The sequence below is a fragment of the Seriola lalandi genome, unplaced genomic scaffold (genome assembly GCF_002814215.2).
Source record: "Seriola lalandi dorsalis isolate HSWRI2012SDOR001 ecotype SW California unplaced genomic scaffold, Sedor1 jcf7180002054529, whole genome shotgun sequence".
NCBI lineage: Eukaryota > Metazoa > Chordata > Actinopteri > Carangiformes > Carangidae > Seriola > Seriola lalandi.
In genome coordinates this window covers 564,018-578,899 of record NW_019525082.1, presented here as the reverse complement: position 1 = coordinate 578,899, position 14,882 = coordinate 564,018, and the positions used below count along the sequence as shown (strand labels likewise).

The 14,882-nt window shown below is 42.5% G+C and overlaps 1 protein-coding gene across 6 annotated transcripts in view; it reads right to left on the bottom strand.

Annotated features, from left to right (window-relative positions):
• The window catches only part of msh3 (mutS homolog 3 (E. coli)), a 60,309-nt gene that overhangs the window by 734 nt on the left and 44,693 nt on the right, over positions 1 to 14,882 (bottom strand). For all 6 annotated transcript variants that reach the window (XM_087176104.1, XM_087176106.1, XM_087176105.1 and 3 more), the window contains 3 exons: positions 11,179 to 11,365; positions 2,399 to 2,531; positions 2,059 to 2,227 (listed from right to left, as the gene is read on the bottom strand). In XM_087176104.1, the coding sequence (XP_087032230.1) occupies positions 2,059 to 2,227; positions 2,399 to 2,531; positions 11,179 to 11,365 (489 nt within the window). The remainder of the gene's footprint in view (positions 1 to 2,058; positions 2,228 to 2,398; positions 2,532 to 11,178; positions 11,366 to 14,882) is intronic.

Below are 14,882 nucleotides of genomic sequence, written 5' to 3'. Positions count from 1 at the left end.
CCTCACATAGCCCCGTACGTGTTGGGCCTAAACGCATTGTAGTCTGACACACAGCTGTGTGAGAGCACAATAAAATCCAAGTTCTTAACCTCCGACCAGCGGCTCAATTCCTCTGTGTACGATTATTGTGTACTCAGCATGGCTTCACTCCAACAAAGGACAAACATTTCATATAGGGAGGATTACACTAACAGAGAAGGTATGGCTCTGTGTGTGTGCGTGCGCTGACAGATATTTCATATGGTGAGGATTACTTGGGAAGAGTCTAAGCAGCACTCATCTCCCAGCAGGCTGTCTGTTACAGAGCTTGGAGATGCCATGTACAAATTTACAGAGACAGAAGACTGTATTTGGAGTAAGTGCAACATGCTGACGCTTTGACAGCAAAAGACGAGGAATTAGCCATATTTCTGCTTCCTAACTCACTCGTAAGCGGAACATCTCTGCCTGGCGGTGTGTGGGAAAAAAAAAAAAACGTTTCTCCATCAGCATTGAAAACAAACATTTTCTCTTCCTTTCTCCATCAGCACACACTGTGCATTGTTCAGAATACTTGGAAAATAAATTATGGAGGGGAAAATACGATTTGGGCTCCCGGGGAGAAAATATGCCCTGACAAAAATTTAACAAAAACTGTTAAAAGATTCTCCATTTGGAGTAATTTAAACAATTCCAGCACATTTAATGTTAATTTTAATTGTCTTTTAGATAATAACCAGATTAGGGACATTCATTTAAATGACTATAAATAATAAAATAATAAAAGACTTTTTTTTTTCCTGCTTAGTGAACTGTCAGTCCAGATGTGGCAATGGCTGCATCCATTTGAGACTTCATGAAAAGTCTCAGTCCAGATTTTGTGCAGCACCCAAGGATTTTTAAACCGGACAACTTCCTGCCATAAAGCTGCATGTAGGTGTCCCCATCTCCTCTGTGAGACTCCTTGATGCCATCAGGTGGCAAACTCTGAGCTGCTCTATTAATCTGTACCCCGTCGGATTTTCCAGTAATATTGGTACATTTTCTGGTTCAGACGTGTCAGCACAAGTACGAAATCAAGTTCATTTGAGTGTTAAAGCTTAAACAAACATTCGATTTAGTGTCGGTGGAGCTGCTTTGAGTTTTATTTTTTCATGACACACGTTTGACTCCTACTTTTCAGCTCTCAGGCTCCACATATGCTTAATGATACAGGAATAGGATATTTAGTGATGTATGGAAGGGTATAAAGGGTACTCTAGCAATTTAGTATCACACTTCTATAAAGCTGAGGGACTTGTGAGTGACAGATTTAAAAAAAAGAATGGTTAAAAATCAAAGCAACAGAAGCTGAGATATAGGCTAACTAAACTTTTAGTCCTCAATATGGGTCAAGCTCCAAAAACACCAGAGCCTACGCTGCCCATAATGCAACGTGTTATGTGGTGTTCAGACCAAACGCAGTAAGTGCAGCAACGCGGCAGACGTCCCAACACAGGAGGCTCAGGCAAAAAAAGAAGACAAGACCAAATTCAAACCAGGCTCAGCTTTTGCAGCAATGTGATGCGGCAGAAATAAATGCACGGAAGACGACTCGAATGCTGCATTTCTAGAAAATAAAGTAATTGCTGACACTGGCATTTCTTTCCAGGGATGTAAAATCCTGTGCCAGAGTATTAAAAATTCCCTGTGGATTGTTTTGGTCTGATAAGCCTTCAAATTTGGGGATTTCATTGTCTCACTTATTACTGAAGCAACTTGCCTCCACTGACACAGCCCCGTGCACTGCTTTAAAGGAGGGCTGGTTTCACTCGGACCCTAAATACCTACATCTTTGAAACACTTCCTGTTTGTACCGCAGGCTTTCTGTTGCAATGTTTTTAGTGTCAAAGCCTAAACTGTCCTGAGAGTGCAGTACTTTCCCAGACTTTTAAAAAAGCTCCTCCAGAGCCACAAAATACATTATACAAATCTTTTCACAGGCCGAGTTTTGCTTCCTGTGAATAGTAAACAGATCTTGATGTGTAAATGTGGCACCCTGTACGAAATGGTTAGGGCGAGTATGTGTGTTCGCTGTACCTCCTTGCATTGACCGTGTTCTCCAGCTCTTGGGCTTTCCGAGCAGCAGTGTGTAGTATAGGTTCTGGGATGTCAGCCAATCGAGCGACATTCAGACCGTAGCTCCGCCCCGCAGCTCCTTCGGTTAGCTGGTAGAGGAAGGTGACGAACTCTGGCTGAACCTCTCCATCTGTCAGCATACACACATACACGCGTTCAAATCTCAACAAAGCGCCAAGAGGTGATAATTTCAGAAATTGCCCGAGTGAGATTGTTCTTAATTTGATGCCAAGGCCACAATCAAAGACTTAACTGCCATAATTACATTTTCATATGTGCACAAAAATGCATACACACATACCATCGGTGTCGGTGGCGACGTCAGGTTCGTTGAGTAGGAAAGCCATGTGGTAGTTAGACACATGTTCAGGATACGCACGCTCCAGCTCACACAGCGGAGGGTAATGGGTCACAAACATTGCTAGGGCTTTCACCTAAGAGAAGGAGAGAGAGCGTTAACATCCAGGAAAGTCTAGCACGCAGGGTCTCTGTCGGTTCTTCAGCCCCTTAACACCTGGTATCAAAATGTTAAGACTCAGAAAAACTGCATAAACAGGGTCAGTCGGGGGGATGTGCACCGTGTTCACGTTAGTAAGAAAACATCCAGACGAAGGGTAAAAAGGAGCATAGCTGCAGGCAGGAACATCATCACTGCAGTGGCTGCTCTGCACCGGCCTGCCAGAGAAGCTCGTCACTTCAGTTGTTTTTGACAATCGCAGAATCACGTCTCTCTGGTAAGGTAAAAGTAAGAAAAGTAAGTACAGGCTATACAGTAATGTCACTTGTGCTGACCCTCCGCCTGTCATGTTTGGTTTTTACCGACAATAGAGCTGCTGCCTTCCCACCTACTCACCAGCTTTGCATAGTGCCGGTGAAAAGTGAGATCTGATCGCAGAATGCAGACAGAAAACCACAAACCCAAAATAAAACTGATGTAAATGTTGAGATAAGGCTGTTGTGTTTGTCACTATCTGACGAACACATCCATATGCAGACCATATTTTCTTAAAGGTGCGAAGAGGTCATGTTAATAGAATGATGATCACACATGAAAATGAACCGGAGTCCAATAAAAGCACAATAAAGAAACACAAACGTTCTCATAAACAAGCTGAAGCCATAAGCTCGAAATAAACAAGACTAAGAATCTACAGCCATGCCAGCAGCTCTGTGAGGCATAGCGGCGCCTTGAGCTAAAGGCTAACATTCTCACAATGACAATGCTAACATGCTGAAATGTACCATTCATCTCACTAATATTTGCTAATTGCCAGTAGACACAAAGTTCTGCTGAGGCGGCAGCTGTAGATTAAGAAATTAAGGCATCACTGAAGTTATCATAATTCCTCCTGAGAGGGACGTGAAAGCCTGTATTAAATTTCAATGCAATCCATCCGGTAGCTGTCGAGACATTTCACTGAGAACTACAAATGTCAACCTGCTAGTGGTGCTAAAGATAAAAGTCATGGGATCAGAGAAGTCTGTGCAGAATTGTTGACAATCTTTCAAATAGTTGTTGAGATATTTCAGTCTGGACCAAAGTGGTGAACCGACCAACAAAAGCAGCTAACATGGCTAAAACCTCTAACCCACAGCAGACTCACTAACAGCGCTTCAAATATATATAAAAAATATAACCCCCTATATAGAATATGTATCTTTACCACTACAAAAACTGTATATTTAAAATGCCTGGTAAGAAACTGAATGTTTTTCTTTGTTGTCTTATTTTTATCTTATATTTATCAAACGATTTTTTTTAAATTAATTTTTAATCCTTATATAAAAGAAAAGAAGTTGGAGGAAAAAGAGGACAGAAGAGACAGAAGAGAGATACAGTAACACATATAGCAAATGGCAGGTAGCAGAGCGAATGTTGCATTATGTAACACTATCTGTTACCACAACTAAGCATAAGTGGTAGCTGAAAAACAAAGAGCAGAGCATCCTTATCCACTGTGCTTTGGCCCAGTGTTACTTAACTGCCTCTGTACCCTGCAGTGTGGTGAGCCAATACTTGAAGACATGCTTTGTGAATATTACCACTGGTATAAACACACATATACTGTATTGTGTTACTTTTTTGTTTATCGACTTCTTTTCGTTTTTTCTCTGTCTTAAGGATTTCTGCAGTCAATCGCCCCCATTTTTCTGCCTTTCTGGGCTCTGGAGACAGATTCAGCAAAGTGAGAGCACTTCACCTCATCCTGCTATACTTTAATCTCTGTCAGGCCTGGGAGCCACCCAAAGGATACATGACTTAACTCTGGCGTTAAGGTTGAGACATGAAAATCATGCACTCACTCACTTAGTCTCTCTCTCAGCCTCTATGTGAAATGCTTGTACAAACATTTTCCTCTCAGCAGTGCACTCTCAGGACAGCTGCAAAGAGCTCTTCACTAAAACAAATGCATTTCCTTTTCCTGCTTACTTTAACAACCTTATCATGTAAATGGAGTAGGGAGTGCAAAAACCTGTTTCGATAACTTGACAAACTGTTGAAAAACAATTATTAATGCTGCATTAATAATCCACAAAATGCTATTATTAATAACCATTAAGTCCAATGATGACTGTAATGATAACAAATCATACAGGAGGTTCTCATGGTGGAGCGGGCCGCGAGTCTTACATCATCGCAGCAGACAGGCGGCTGCAGGACTCGGCTGGCTCCAGGATCGGCCCGCTAACCGCTCGGTCTAAGAAAGGTCACATGTCACTAGTAATACCTCCCTCTGAAAGTGACTCGCAGGGTCACTCCCACAGACTCACCGACCTGCACCCGCTGAAACACATTCATGCACGTGCACGCACGCATACGCACACACACACACACACACACACACACACACACACACACACACACACACATATATATAGACAAGCTACTTCAATCATTCCTGTCCACCTACACTGGAAGGTAAGAACAAATGGAGCATGGCAGAGGGAGGCTGCAGCCTGGATAATGGTCTGATTAGGTGCTAATGGCAGCTCATTACCAGACCACCCCAGGGTACACCGACAGCCTTGTTCTGCAGAGCTGGACGATCTGATGAAATTAGTCAAGCAATTGATTAATTATAACCAATTTTGTTGATCAAATAATCTTATCAAGCAACCCAAACAGTTAGCTGGTATAATCTTGCACATCCATATGTTTACAGTTGGTTTGAATGAATATGCAGTTCAAAGACATTGAGGTTCTGGAAACTGCTGCTTAGCATTTCTCATCATCTTTGATTCTTCAGTTAATTAAAAAATAATTAAATCTGAAGTTCTCTTTATGGCCACTTGGGGCAGCTGAGCCACAACAGAGTTACGGACCAGAAAACCAAAGCAATGAGTTGAGAGACATTAAAATGTTCCTCAGACTGGTAATTCTCTGCAGGTTTGCAACATCATCGTTTGATCCTTGTTAATTCAAAAATATTGATGAGTGCAGCTTTAAGTTGATTGAAAAGGACAATAAAAGCTCACTGCAGGCCTAGAAAAAACACTCCTGAAGGTCTAGAGGATTTCTGTTGAAAACTAGCCCTTACTTTAACATGATCCAGGTTTAACGGTGTGTATGATCTTAAATTTCTCAATTCTAAGATGACTATGATATAGATAAAATATAAAGGGAACACTTGTCAGGTTTCTGATCATGAGAACGGGGATCTGGGTCTTGAACAAGATGAACTTCTATAAATACTCAGCCGTAATGTAAACTAGAATCTGCTGTATATTTATAAACGGAAAGCTTGGACCCAGAAGGGACAAGCTGTGTGTTTGGCTCACTTGACACAATGGTTCAAATAAAAAAAACAGCATCCCACAGACTGCTGATCTGCCACATTCCACAGATAACACTTTCTCTGCATCGTGTCACCTCGTCCACCTCTTCTCCTCCTATAATACACGTCTCGGTGTCCGTTTCACTGCACAGCTGTAGAGCATCACCTCTCCCCTCAGCCGTTTTATGACATGTTGTCAAAGACGTGAGCGCGCTTGCAAGTGTGCTTCCACTCACTAATCTGATCCTGAGGAAAAGGCTAGAGGTGTCAACACCACTATTACTGACTCTCTGTCTTGTCACTTCTCTCTCGTCCAATTAGACTCAAACGCAATTCTAACTCAAGTCAACACCTCACAAATAACAAGGTGAGGTGTGTGTGTGTGTGTGTGTGTGTGTGTGTGTGTGTGTGTGTGTGAGAGAGAGAAAGACAGAGATTTGGTGTAAAAGAAGCATGCGTGCGCGTGACTGACCTCTGACTTGGGTCAGTCTTGTTTTCTCATTAGCTTAATTTGAGCCAGGGTCAGTGACAGGTGCATAGGTGATGACCTTTCCTTTAGGTCATGTTTTGCCTTTTGTTTAAATGGAGCTACTTGGTACACAATGCTTGCTGCTTTTTTTGTTGAGGTAACATCCAGGATGATGCTGACATGGGCCGTTGCTTTGGTGCACCCTCACATCTGGGGTTTGATTAATTTGGTCCTGGTCCAGGAAGAAAATGGTACGTTGTTACCTTTAATTTTAGTCTGCTTCGTGTTAACACTTGCTTTTTAGAAATCAATGCCATTTGTCCATTTACGTTTTATGGATATTCTAATTTGTTTCATTACCCAAAAATATACAAAATAACCTGCACACTCCTCCTTCACCTGATTTGCCCATTATTAGTGACTGAAGTCGAGATGATGGAAAATACCTTTTTGATCAGTCGATATTTGCCTTTATACACGTCTTGATCAGTTCTGTTTGGAGTATTTTGTGTTTTGACACAACTGATATTTAGCTGGGCACATATGGGTAATTTATATCACCTCAATTACTGGGAACAGGACGCTCATCACTCTTTCAATTACAGTTTGTTATTAAAGCACAGGACACACCGACACAGAAATCCTGCACTGAGGAGATTTAGAGAACTATCTAAATCAGAGAACTTGCATTTTCTCAACAAGACTTAACTTCTTGTCTCGTCTTTGGACGACGACGTGGCGTGATTTAGTTAAATCTGACAAATTTACTGAAAACACTGGTGGTAGTGTGGACATCCGAAGGGTTTTTAGACACCTGAACAGATGAACACAAGAAAAAAAGTAAAAGTTATGCCAGAGGAAATATTGTTTTCTTTTTTCCTTGCATCATCTTGCAGTTCTTCCGGTTTTCACCCGAGACCCTCTCTGGGGTCCCGACCCACATGTTGGTAACCACAGCTCTAAACAATGCGTGGAGTGCAATGAATCTTCTGATAGAATTCGTACAATCGGACATGAAGCAGCTAGAAAGTTGGACAAAGGAATGCAATCACGGAGAGCTGAGAGAGAAAACAGACGAGCATCTTATCCATGTGTATGAGTGCAGCGCAGGCACAGAGCAGCGAGGAGTGCAGCGGAGCACATGTGGGTCTTCATAGGAGCTTTGTGCATCAGCGTGAGCACATCAGACCATTTACGCCCACATGGAACAATACATTCTTCTGGAAATTCACCCATTAGTGTGCAGCCAAAAGTGAGTTCTGCGAGTCCCAGTGTGAAGCTAGGCCCGATTCTCTCCACTATTACAGTGCAATATTACGATGCGTGTGCGGTAACATGCAAGTCTGAGTCACGGTACGAGTGGAGAGCAATGTGTAGTGCTACGCTTAGGGTGAAGCTAATGGCAGGACCTGCTGTTGGCGTGAATAAAAGTGAGAGTCCAAGTGAGTCTGAGTGTGGGTAATGGCTAAAGGAGAGGACAGTGTGCGTCACACATCACAGCTCCAAAGGAATTCAATCAGATGAACACGTAGTGAAGCGCTCTCACGCTGGTCATGATTTCACCATGAAACACAGCAACTTCTAGCTTTAGTGATTCTCTCTCCTCTGCTTTACTGTTTGCTTTTCTTTTTTTTTTTCCTTTCTGCGCCAAGGTTGTCTCTTTTATTGAGTGGTGTTATGAAACCCATCTACATTCGTAACTACCTCTCAGGTGAATGTTGGGGACAGGAAAAGGTGTGTTACTATAACAACCGAGTCAAAGGAAGCGTAGTCTTGACTTTTGATGTGAACAATCGAGTCTGGAGAGGAGGAGGAGGAGGAGGGGGGAGGCAGAGAGGAGGAGGAAGGGGGGAGGCAGAGGAGGAGGAGGAAGAGGAGTGAGCATGAAAGACTCTGCAGGTCTGCATGTACCGAGGAGGCCTCTCGCTGTAAAGCACAACTCCTTTTGTGCTTTTTTATTTTTTTTATTTTTTTTATTTGTCTTTCCTTTAATAGCAAGGCTTTTCTAACAAATCAATGCTGTTATACAACAGGTAGTTCGAGAGCTCTCTCCTCCTGCCAACAGCAGCTCCCTACAGCCCCCATTAGCTGCTACTTACACATTTTCATTCTGCGTTTTCCAGCAGAATTACACAACCCCAAGATTCTGTCCAACAATTAATGTGGAACTGGCAAAACATTAAAACTGGAAGGAGGTTTTCAAAGATAAATGTTTATTCATCTATATTTGAACAGGGGTAACTCGGGGCAATTTGGAGATTTTTGACTAAGCTCTTGGAAAACAGAAAATAAACAAATACCAAAATACCGGCTCTCATGGATGGGACACAGCTTTGATTCCCCATGAGGTAGAAGTAGAATAAGTATGCTTTAATGGTCCAACTCCAGTAATCCATGAATGGAATCTGACACTGTGGACTGAAGTGTGAGCTGCACCATGAGGGTCATTCTTTCACAACCGCCAAGAGGCACAAATTCAGAATCACTGGTTTGTGCAGTCCAGTTAAACAGCTGGCGTTATGTGCGTATCCAGACAAACACAAAGTTCCTCAAGTGCGAGATTAGACACACGCTCTGTAAGGTCAGCACAGACCGTACGAGCTGATAAATCCTGGAGGGCACTAATACCACACACACACACTGCTAATAACAAAAGGTCTCTGTTCTGCTCATGGTCGCTGTGTTAGATTCTTGTAATTTCTGTCTGTGGTGTGTGTGTGTGTGTGTGTGTGTGTGTGTGTGTGTGTGTGTGTGTGTGTGTGTGTGTGTGTGTGTGTGTCTTAAAGACCACAATCCAATATAGAACTTAACTGTTATATACTGGCAACATCAGCTTATCACTAATATATCAGCATCTTAGCAGAAATGCAAATAGAAACCCTTGTTCTCAATCCAAGATTTAAAGCTGCAGTCATTCAGTCTGATAACAGTTAACAAACGGAGCAACGCGAGGATTCGTTTGGAGTCATGTTCTTCCTGGTCACCCGAAGAATGTAGCTTATTTCCCCTTTTCTAGCTCTGTTTCGGTCTTCAGAAAACTTCCCAGGAGAACCTCTGGCTCTTTCGCTGCTACTGTAAGTGCTTCATTATGTTCACCAGCTTGTCGCTATACTCTGTGCATCACAGCTTTTTATCAATGTCGCTGCTATAAATGAGGTTGATAAGAGCAGAGTGTGCGGGTCCAAAGACCAAAACTAGGATCCGAAACAGACTAAGAGGTTCCACGGAGCTGAGGGGGACCTGCAGAGTCAGGTGGTAACTTTATGGTGAAACCTTTGACATTACATCTGTAATTTCAGTCATTGTTAATACAAAGTGGTGCAGCTTTAATAGATTTATTGAAATTAATCTTTATTTGATAATTATTTATTTGAAAGTGAGTTTTTTTTTTTTAAAGATTTTCTGTCATTTTATATTTAGTGTTACTGTCATCTCTCTGACAGTAAAGTTAATTGTTCAGCTGTAAATATCCTGCCTCCACACAGATTGCCCACACAGTCAACCGGTGTGTAAATGTCACCTGCACCTAATTAATGTGCATTCAAAATATTGGACACATCTGATGTATCTAAGAGCAGAGGTGCGTCTCCAAGTCCAAATGGTAAAGATGTCGAGTGGGAAACATTAATGAAACTGAACTTCAGTCTATATTATACAGTGGGAAATATTCAGAGTGTGAACAGCTGTTTCTCCGAACTGATGCCACGACCTCCTCTCGAGCACACAGCTCATGTACAACTGTACACTACTGACCCCCCCCCCCTCGTCTCGGTCTCTCAGGGTACCACTCATCTGTTCTGTGAAAATGGAGATACGCAACATTGTGCAACACCCAAAGGACTCCTGACTGGACTGTGCCAGTTCACATAATCCCAGCAGATCACACACACACACAGAAACACACACACACACACTCTCTCTCACAGGAATACTGATTCCAAGTACTGTGGAAAAGCCCAGTTTATCTCCAGCTCTGTTTCCTCTCTTTAGTGAACCATGAGCCTCTGAGCTGTTCTTCTCCTCCCTTCGGCTAAAATGGCACCTTTCCACTTTCAATACACATCATTATTACGACAGCTGACAAGACTGAACAGGAAACATGTTATTATTAAGAAATGGCTGCGACTCATATGGGCACATATGATCCCCTGTAAGGTGGACACTGGACAGCCTGTCATCAGCCTTGATTATGTGGGTGTTTCATGAGGGTAAGATGAGGTGCTGCTGCAGCACAACGTACATCCCTTTAACAATTGGGTATCTAGGGAGTCACTCTCTCTCTTTCCTCCTCTCCTTTCCCAATGCAACCTGCTCTCTAATAGGATATTAACACTATAGATCAAGCTTCTCTGCAATTCAGCTCGGTTTTCACGAGCTGCTCTGCTGGTGAAGCCTCTCTGGTGGCTCGTCTCTCCCTGCAAAAGGAAACAATTGCAGGAATCTGCAGAGCACATACAATCAAACTTGCACGCACATAAATATCCTCCTCCTCACTGAGAGACATTAATTTGATGGCTAATTGGGCTGGCTTCAAGATGATATGAAGCTTGTGGATTTAGCAACAAGTTGAATGTGTGTGTGTGTGTGTTTGTGTGTGTTTGTGTGTGTGTGTGTGTGTGTGTGTGTGTGTGTGTGTTTGACAAGCATGATTTTCAAGTTATTTGGAAATTCAGCAGCTACGCTTACAGTTACATGCCCCAAATGTCCCATCAGTGCCTTCCCGCTCATTTCTCATCTCTTTCTCTTTCCCTTTTTAAATATTTAAATCCGTCTTATTCCCATGTCATCAGTACAGAGTGCTCATTCACTAACACACACACACACACACACACTTACAACTCTGATGAAGTGCTCCAGGGTGGCATAGGCGATGGCGATCCCATCATGGGTGCTCGTGCCCCGTCCCAGTTCATCAAGGATGACCAATGAACGCTCAGTTGAGCGGGAAAGGATCTCCGAGGCTTCGGTCAGCTCTTCCATGAATGTGCTGCGCCCTTTGTAGATGTTGTCTGAAGCCCCCATCCTGATAAGCAATCAGATAAAGAACAAAGAGAGGCCAGAGGTTGAGAGTGATAAGGTGAGGAAGAGTTGTGCGTTCATTGAGCAATAAACATTACTCTAACTACTAAATATGTAATTTTTTTTTTATTTTTATTGTTGTATATTTGTTCAGAGAATAATTTGTTACAAGAGGATAACACAATTCATTACAGTGGTCTTCCTGCTTCAGCTATAAAATTTCATCTGAATTTGGGATCTGATGTCAAAGATGATGTTGTTGCTCCAGAAACCCCTAAAACCCACCCACAGACTGAAGGATCAGTCATTTTTATAACTTCTCTCATACCACTGCTAAATTTGTTGGCCAGTTTCTGACAGCAGGACTTAAAGTGTGTGTGTGTGTGTGTGTGTGTGTGTGTGTGTGTGTGTAGTCTTTGGCTACATTTTTGTAACTGAAACTTTCTCGCAGAGGGGAACAGGCTTATATAGTATAAAAGGCTTATACTGTATATATAAATTTTAAAGGCGTCAATTACGCTAGTGAGGAATCCTCATGAATTTTCACCTCCTCATGAACAGCTGGTATTCATCAGGCTGAAATTATTTACAACATGTTTGTCTAGTTGAGAGAGTTTGTTGAAATTTGGAAAGCAATTACAAGCAAAGTAAGAGAGGTTAGGACAAGAACACAAAAGTGTTCTCGCATGAGACCCCACCCAGAGTGCATGTAATGACTGTAAAGGCGAACACATTTTCAAAATACGAAACAGAAACGACGGAACAAAACCAGGCATCTGTCGAGTCCATGTCAACAGATATGTGCTGATTGCAGAGACACTATGGCAACATGTTGAATTCTTCAAAGCCAGTTTGAAAGCTCCTCTGCTGCTCTGACACAGACTGACCGACAGAGCAAAAGACTTTGACCCCGGCTGGATCACAGACGACACATCTCTCTTCCAGTCAGTGTTTCTCACCTCGAAATCTGACTATTCCTGTCCTGATTGACCTTCAACATAATACCTATCAATGAACCACCAACAGGATCCTGCAGCACTGTCAGTTACTATGGTTACACCACACGCCGTATAGGAGAGGGGTGTGGCAGACATGTTGCTGCATTTCATTAGCCAATAATCTAGTGTGTGTATGTGTGTGTGTGTGTGTGTGTGTGCGTGTGCGTGTGCCTGAGACTCAGGGGAAAATTCTGCCAATCGAATCTATACTGCATGGCAGAAAGGACGAACAGAATCAGATGAAAAGCAAAGAACCACTCTGTCTGTCCACTGAAGAGGGGAGCACAGCGGAAACACAACCGACACGCCACCAGCTGGGTGTCCTGCTGGTGTCATTTAGTCCCTTCTTCCCGCCAAACAAACCGATTCTTAAAATAGACTCCATTTCTCATCACCTCTCCAGAAAACATGTTTAGCCACATTTCAATTGTTTATCTGACACTCGTGGATCCCTCTTTGCTTGGTGATGTTATTTTCCTATTCTATCGCCATAGTTTCACTGCTTCACTCACGTACAGCAGGAGCAGAAAATCAAAACCCAAGCACAACCACAAAGCCAAACAATAGAAATGCCACGAATATACAATCATGACTCTGTCACACAAAGCTTTCAAAGTAAGAAATGTATTTTCAAAAGTGACAAAGGATGCACAGAGGAGATGTGCACTGCTGTTTCATATGAAAGACTGACACCATTGATGTCTTTGAAATGTCTGCTATTAGACCTCACTCTAAGAGAACTGGGTGTATTTCAGCGTGAACCTCGTGTCACAGAGTACATTATCCACAGGAAATTAAATACACAGTATATAACACACTGATAACCCTGGCGTAAAAGTAAAAAGAACATCACCATTTTTTTTTTTTTTTTTACATATGTGTTACATTTTCTCAGTTTCTTTAGCATTTAATTATCTTTGTTTATCGTTTTTGACAGTTTTCTTTTTCTTTTCTTTTTATTGTGAACCATTTATAAAAGCAGTTCATTTAGTTGCTGTTTATGTTTGGTTTCTTCTGCATTTATAGTCCCATTAGTAACTTTCTCACTAACTGCCCCCAGACTGTTAGACGACGCCCCCACCTCTCATCCACCATTACACTCATCACCAGCGCCCCACGCGGCTGGAGCCCCCTTCTCTACGCCCTCTACACTCATGACTGTGCCCCCACTCATCCCACCAACAGCATCATCGAGTTCGCAGTTGTCTCAGGAGGAGACGAGACAGTCTACAGGGACGAGGTTGAAAGCCTGGCGGCGTGGCGTTCAGAGAGTAATCTCGTCCTGATGGGACTGTGTGGAAAGGGGCCCTGTTTTTTAGGTTCCTGGGTGAAAACAACCTGCAGGAGAAGCAGCTGGTGTCCTTCTACCACTGCTCCATCAAGAGTGTGCTAACATACTGCATCTCTGTATGGTTCCCCAGCTGCTCAGCCGCAGCCCTTCAGAGGGTCATTAATGCTCACTGCTCTCTGACTTATTCAGCTCAGGCTGCCTCAGCGGAGCAGCCGACATACTGAAACACAGCGACCCTCCCACCCCGGACATCATCCGTTTGACCTGCCGCCCTCTGGTAGACACTTCAGCTCCATCATATCAGGGACAAACAGACTAAAGAACAGCTTCTACCCCAGAGTCATACGAGAACTGAACACTGCCAAACACCGACACTGACCCCTGTGACTATCTGCACTGCAATACTCACATTTACAGAACACTGCACAGATGTTTACATTCCTACTGCTATTCTGTATGTATACAATCTTAACTACACGACTTGTACACAGGACCACTCAGCAAATGTGAAATATCAGCTGCTTTTATATTGTATCCTATTGTTTTATGTCTTACAGTTTTATAAGTTACAGCAAATAAATATATTCTTTATTTTATTTATATATTTTTCACTCTAAATGAGTTTAGTTTGAACACTTTTCTGTTTTTAATTGTTGTTTCTAATGTCTGGACTGCTACTACATTACAACAATAAAGGAATCTGTTTATCCATGGACCTAGTGATACTGTGTCATTTCTATGATAGTTTTATTTGGATTTCAGAAGACTAGAAACCACTTTGTGTAAAGCTAATTGTTATCCACGTCAAGATTTAAAAATAAAGAATAAGCTAAGCAGCACACATCTTTTTATGTGGTACATACAGTGCCAAAGCAAAGGATCAATGTAAGCACATTAACACCTGATCTTTCAATTATTTTTAGTTCTCCTCAGGGCTGTGTGACCATTTTGAATCATGTCTGATTCGGGTTTAAACCTCCAGGTCCTACAGAACACCAAAGGCCCAAACAGCCCTATATGACGCCTACAAGAATGCACAGGCTCTCCGACACTGCAGCAAAACTCAGAGGAACAAATGAGTCGATTTAGGATACTGCATTTCTCCACATGCTCAACATGTTACAACACCCACTTAGGTGATGATGTTACACAGAGACCTGTTGGCACCAAAACACCCACTGTGGTTTGTGAGGTTTTTCTGCATATTACTCACATTTCTGCCCCCCCACCCC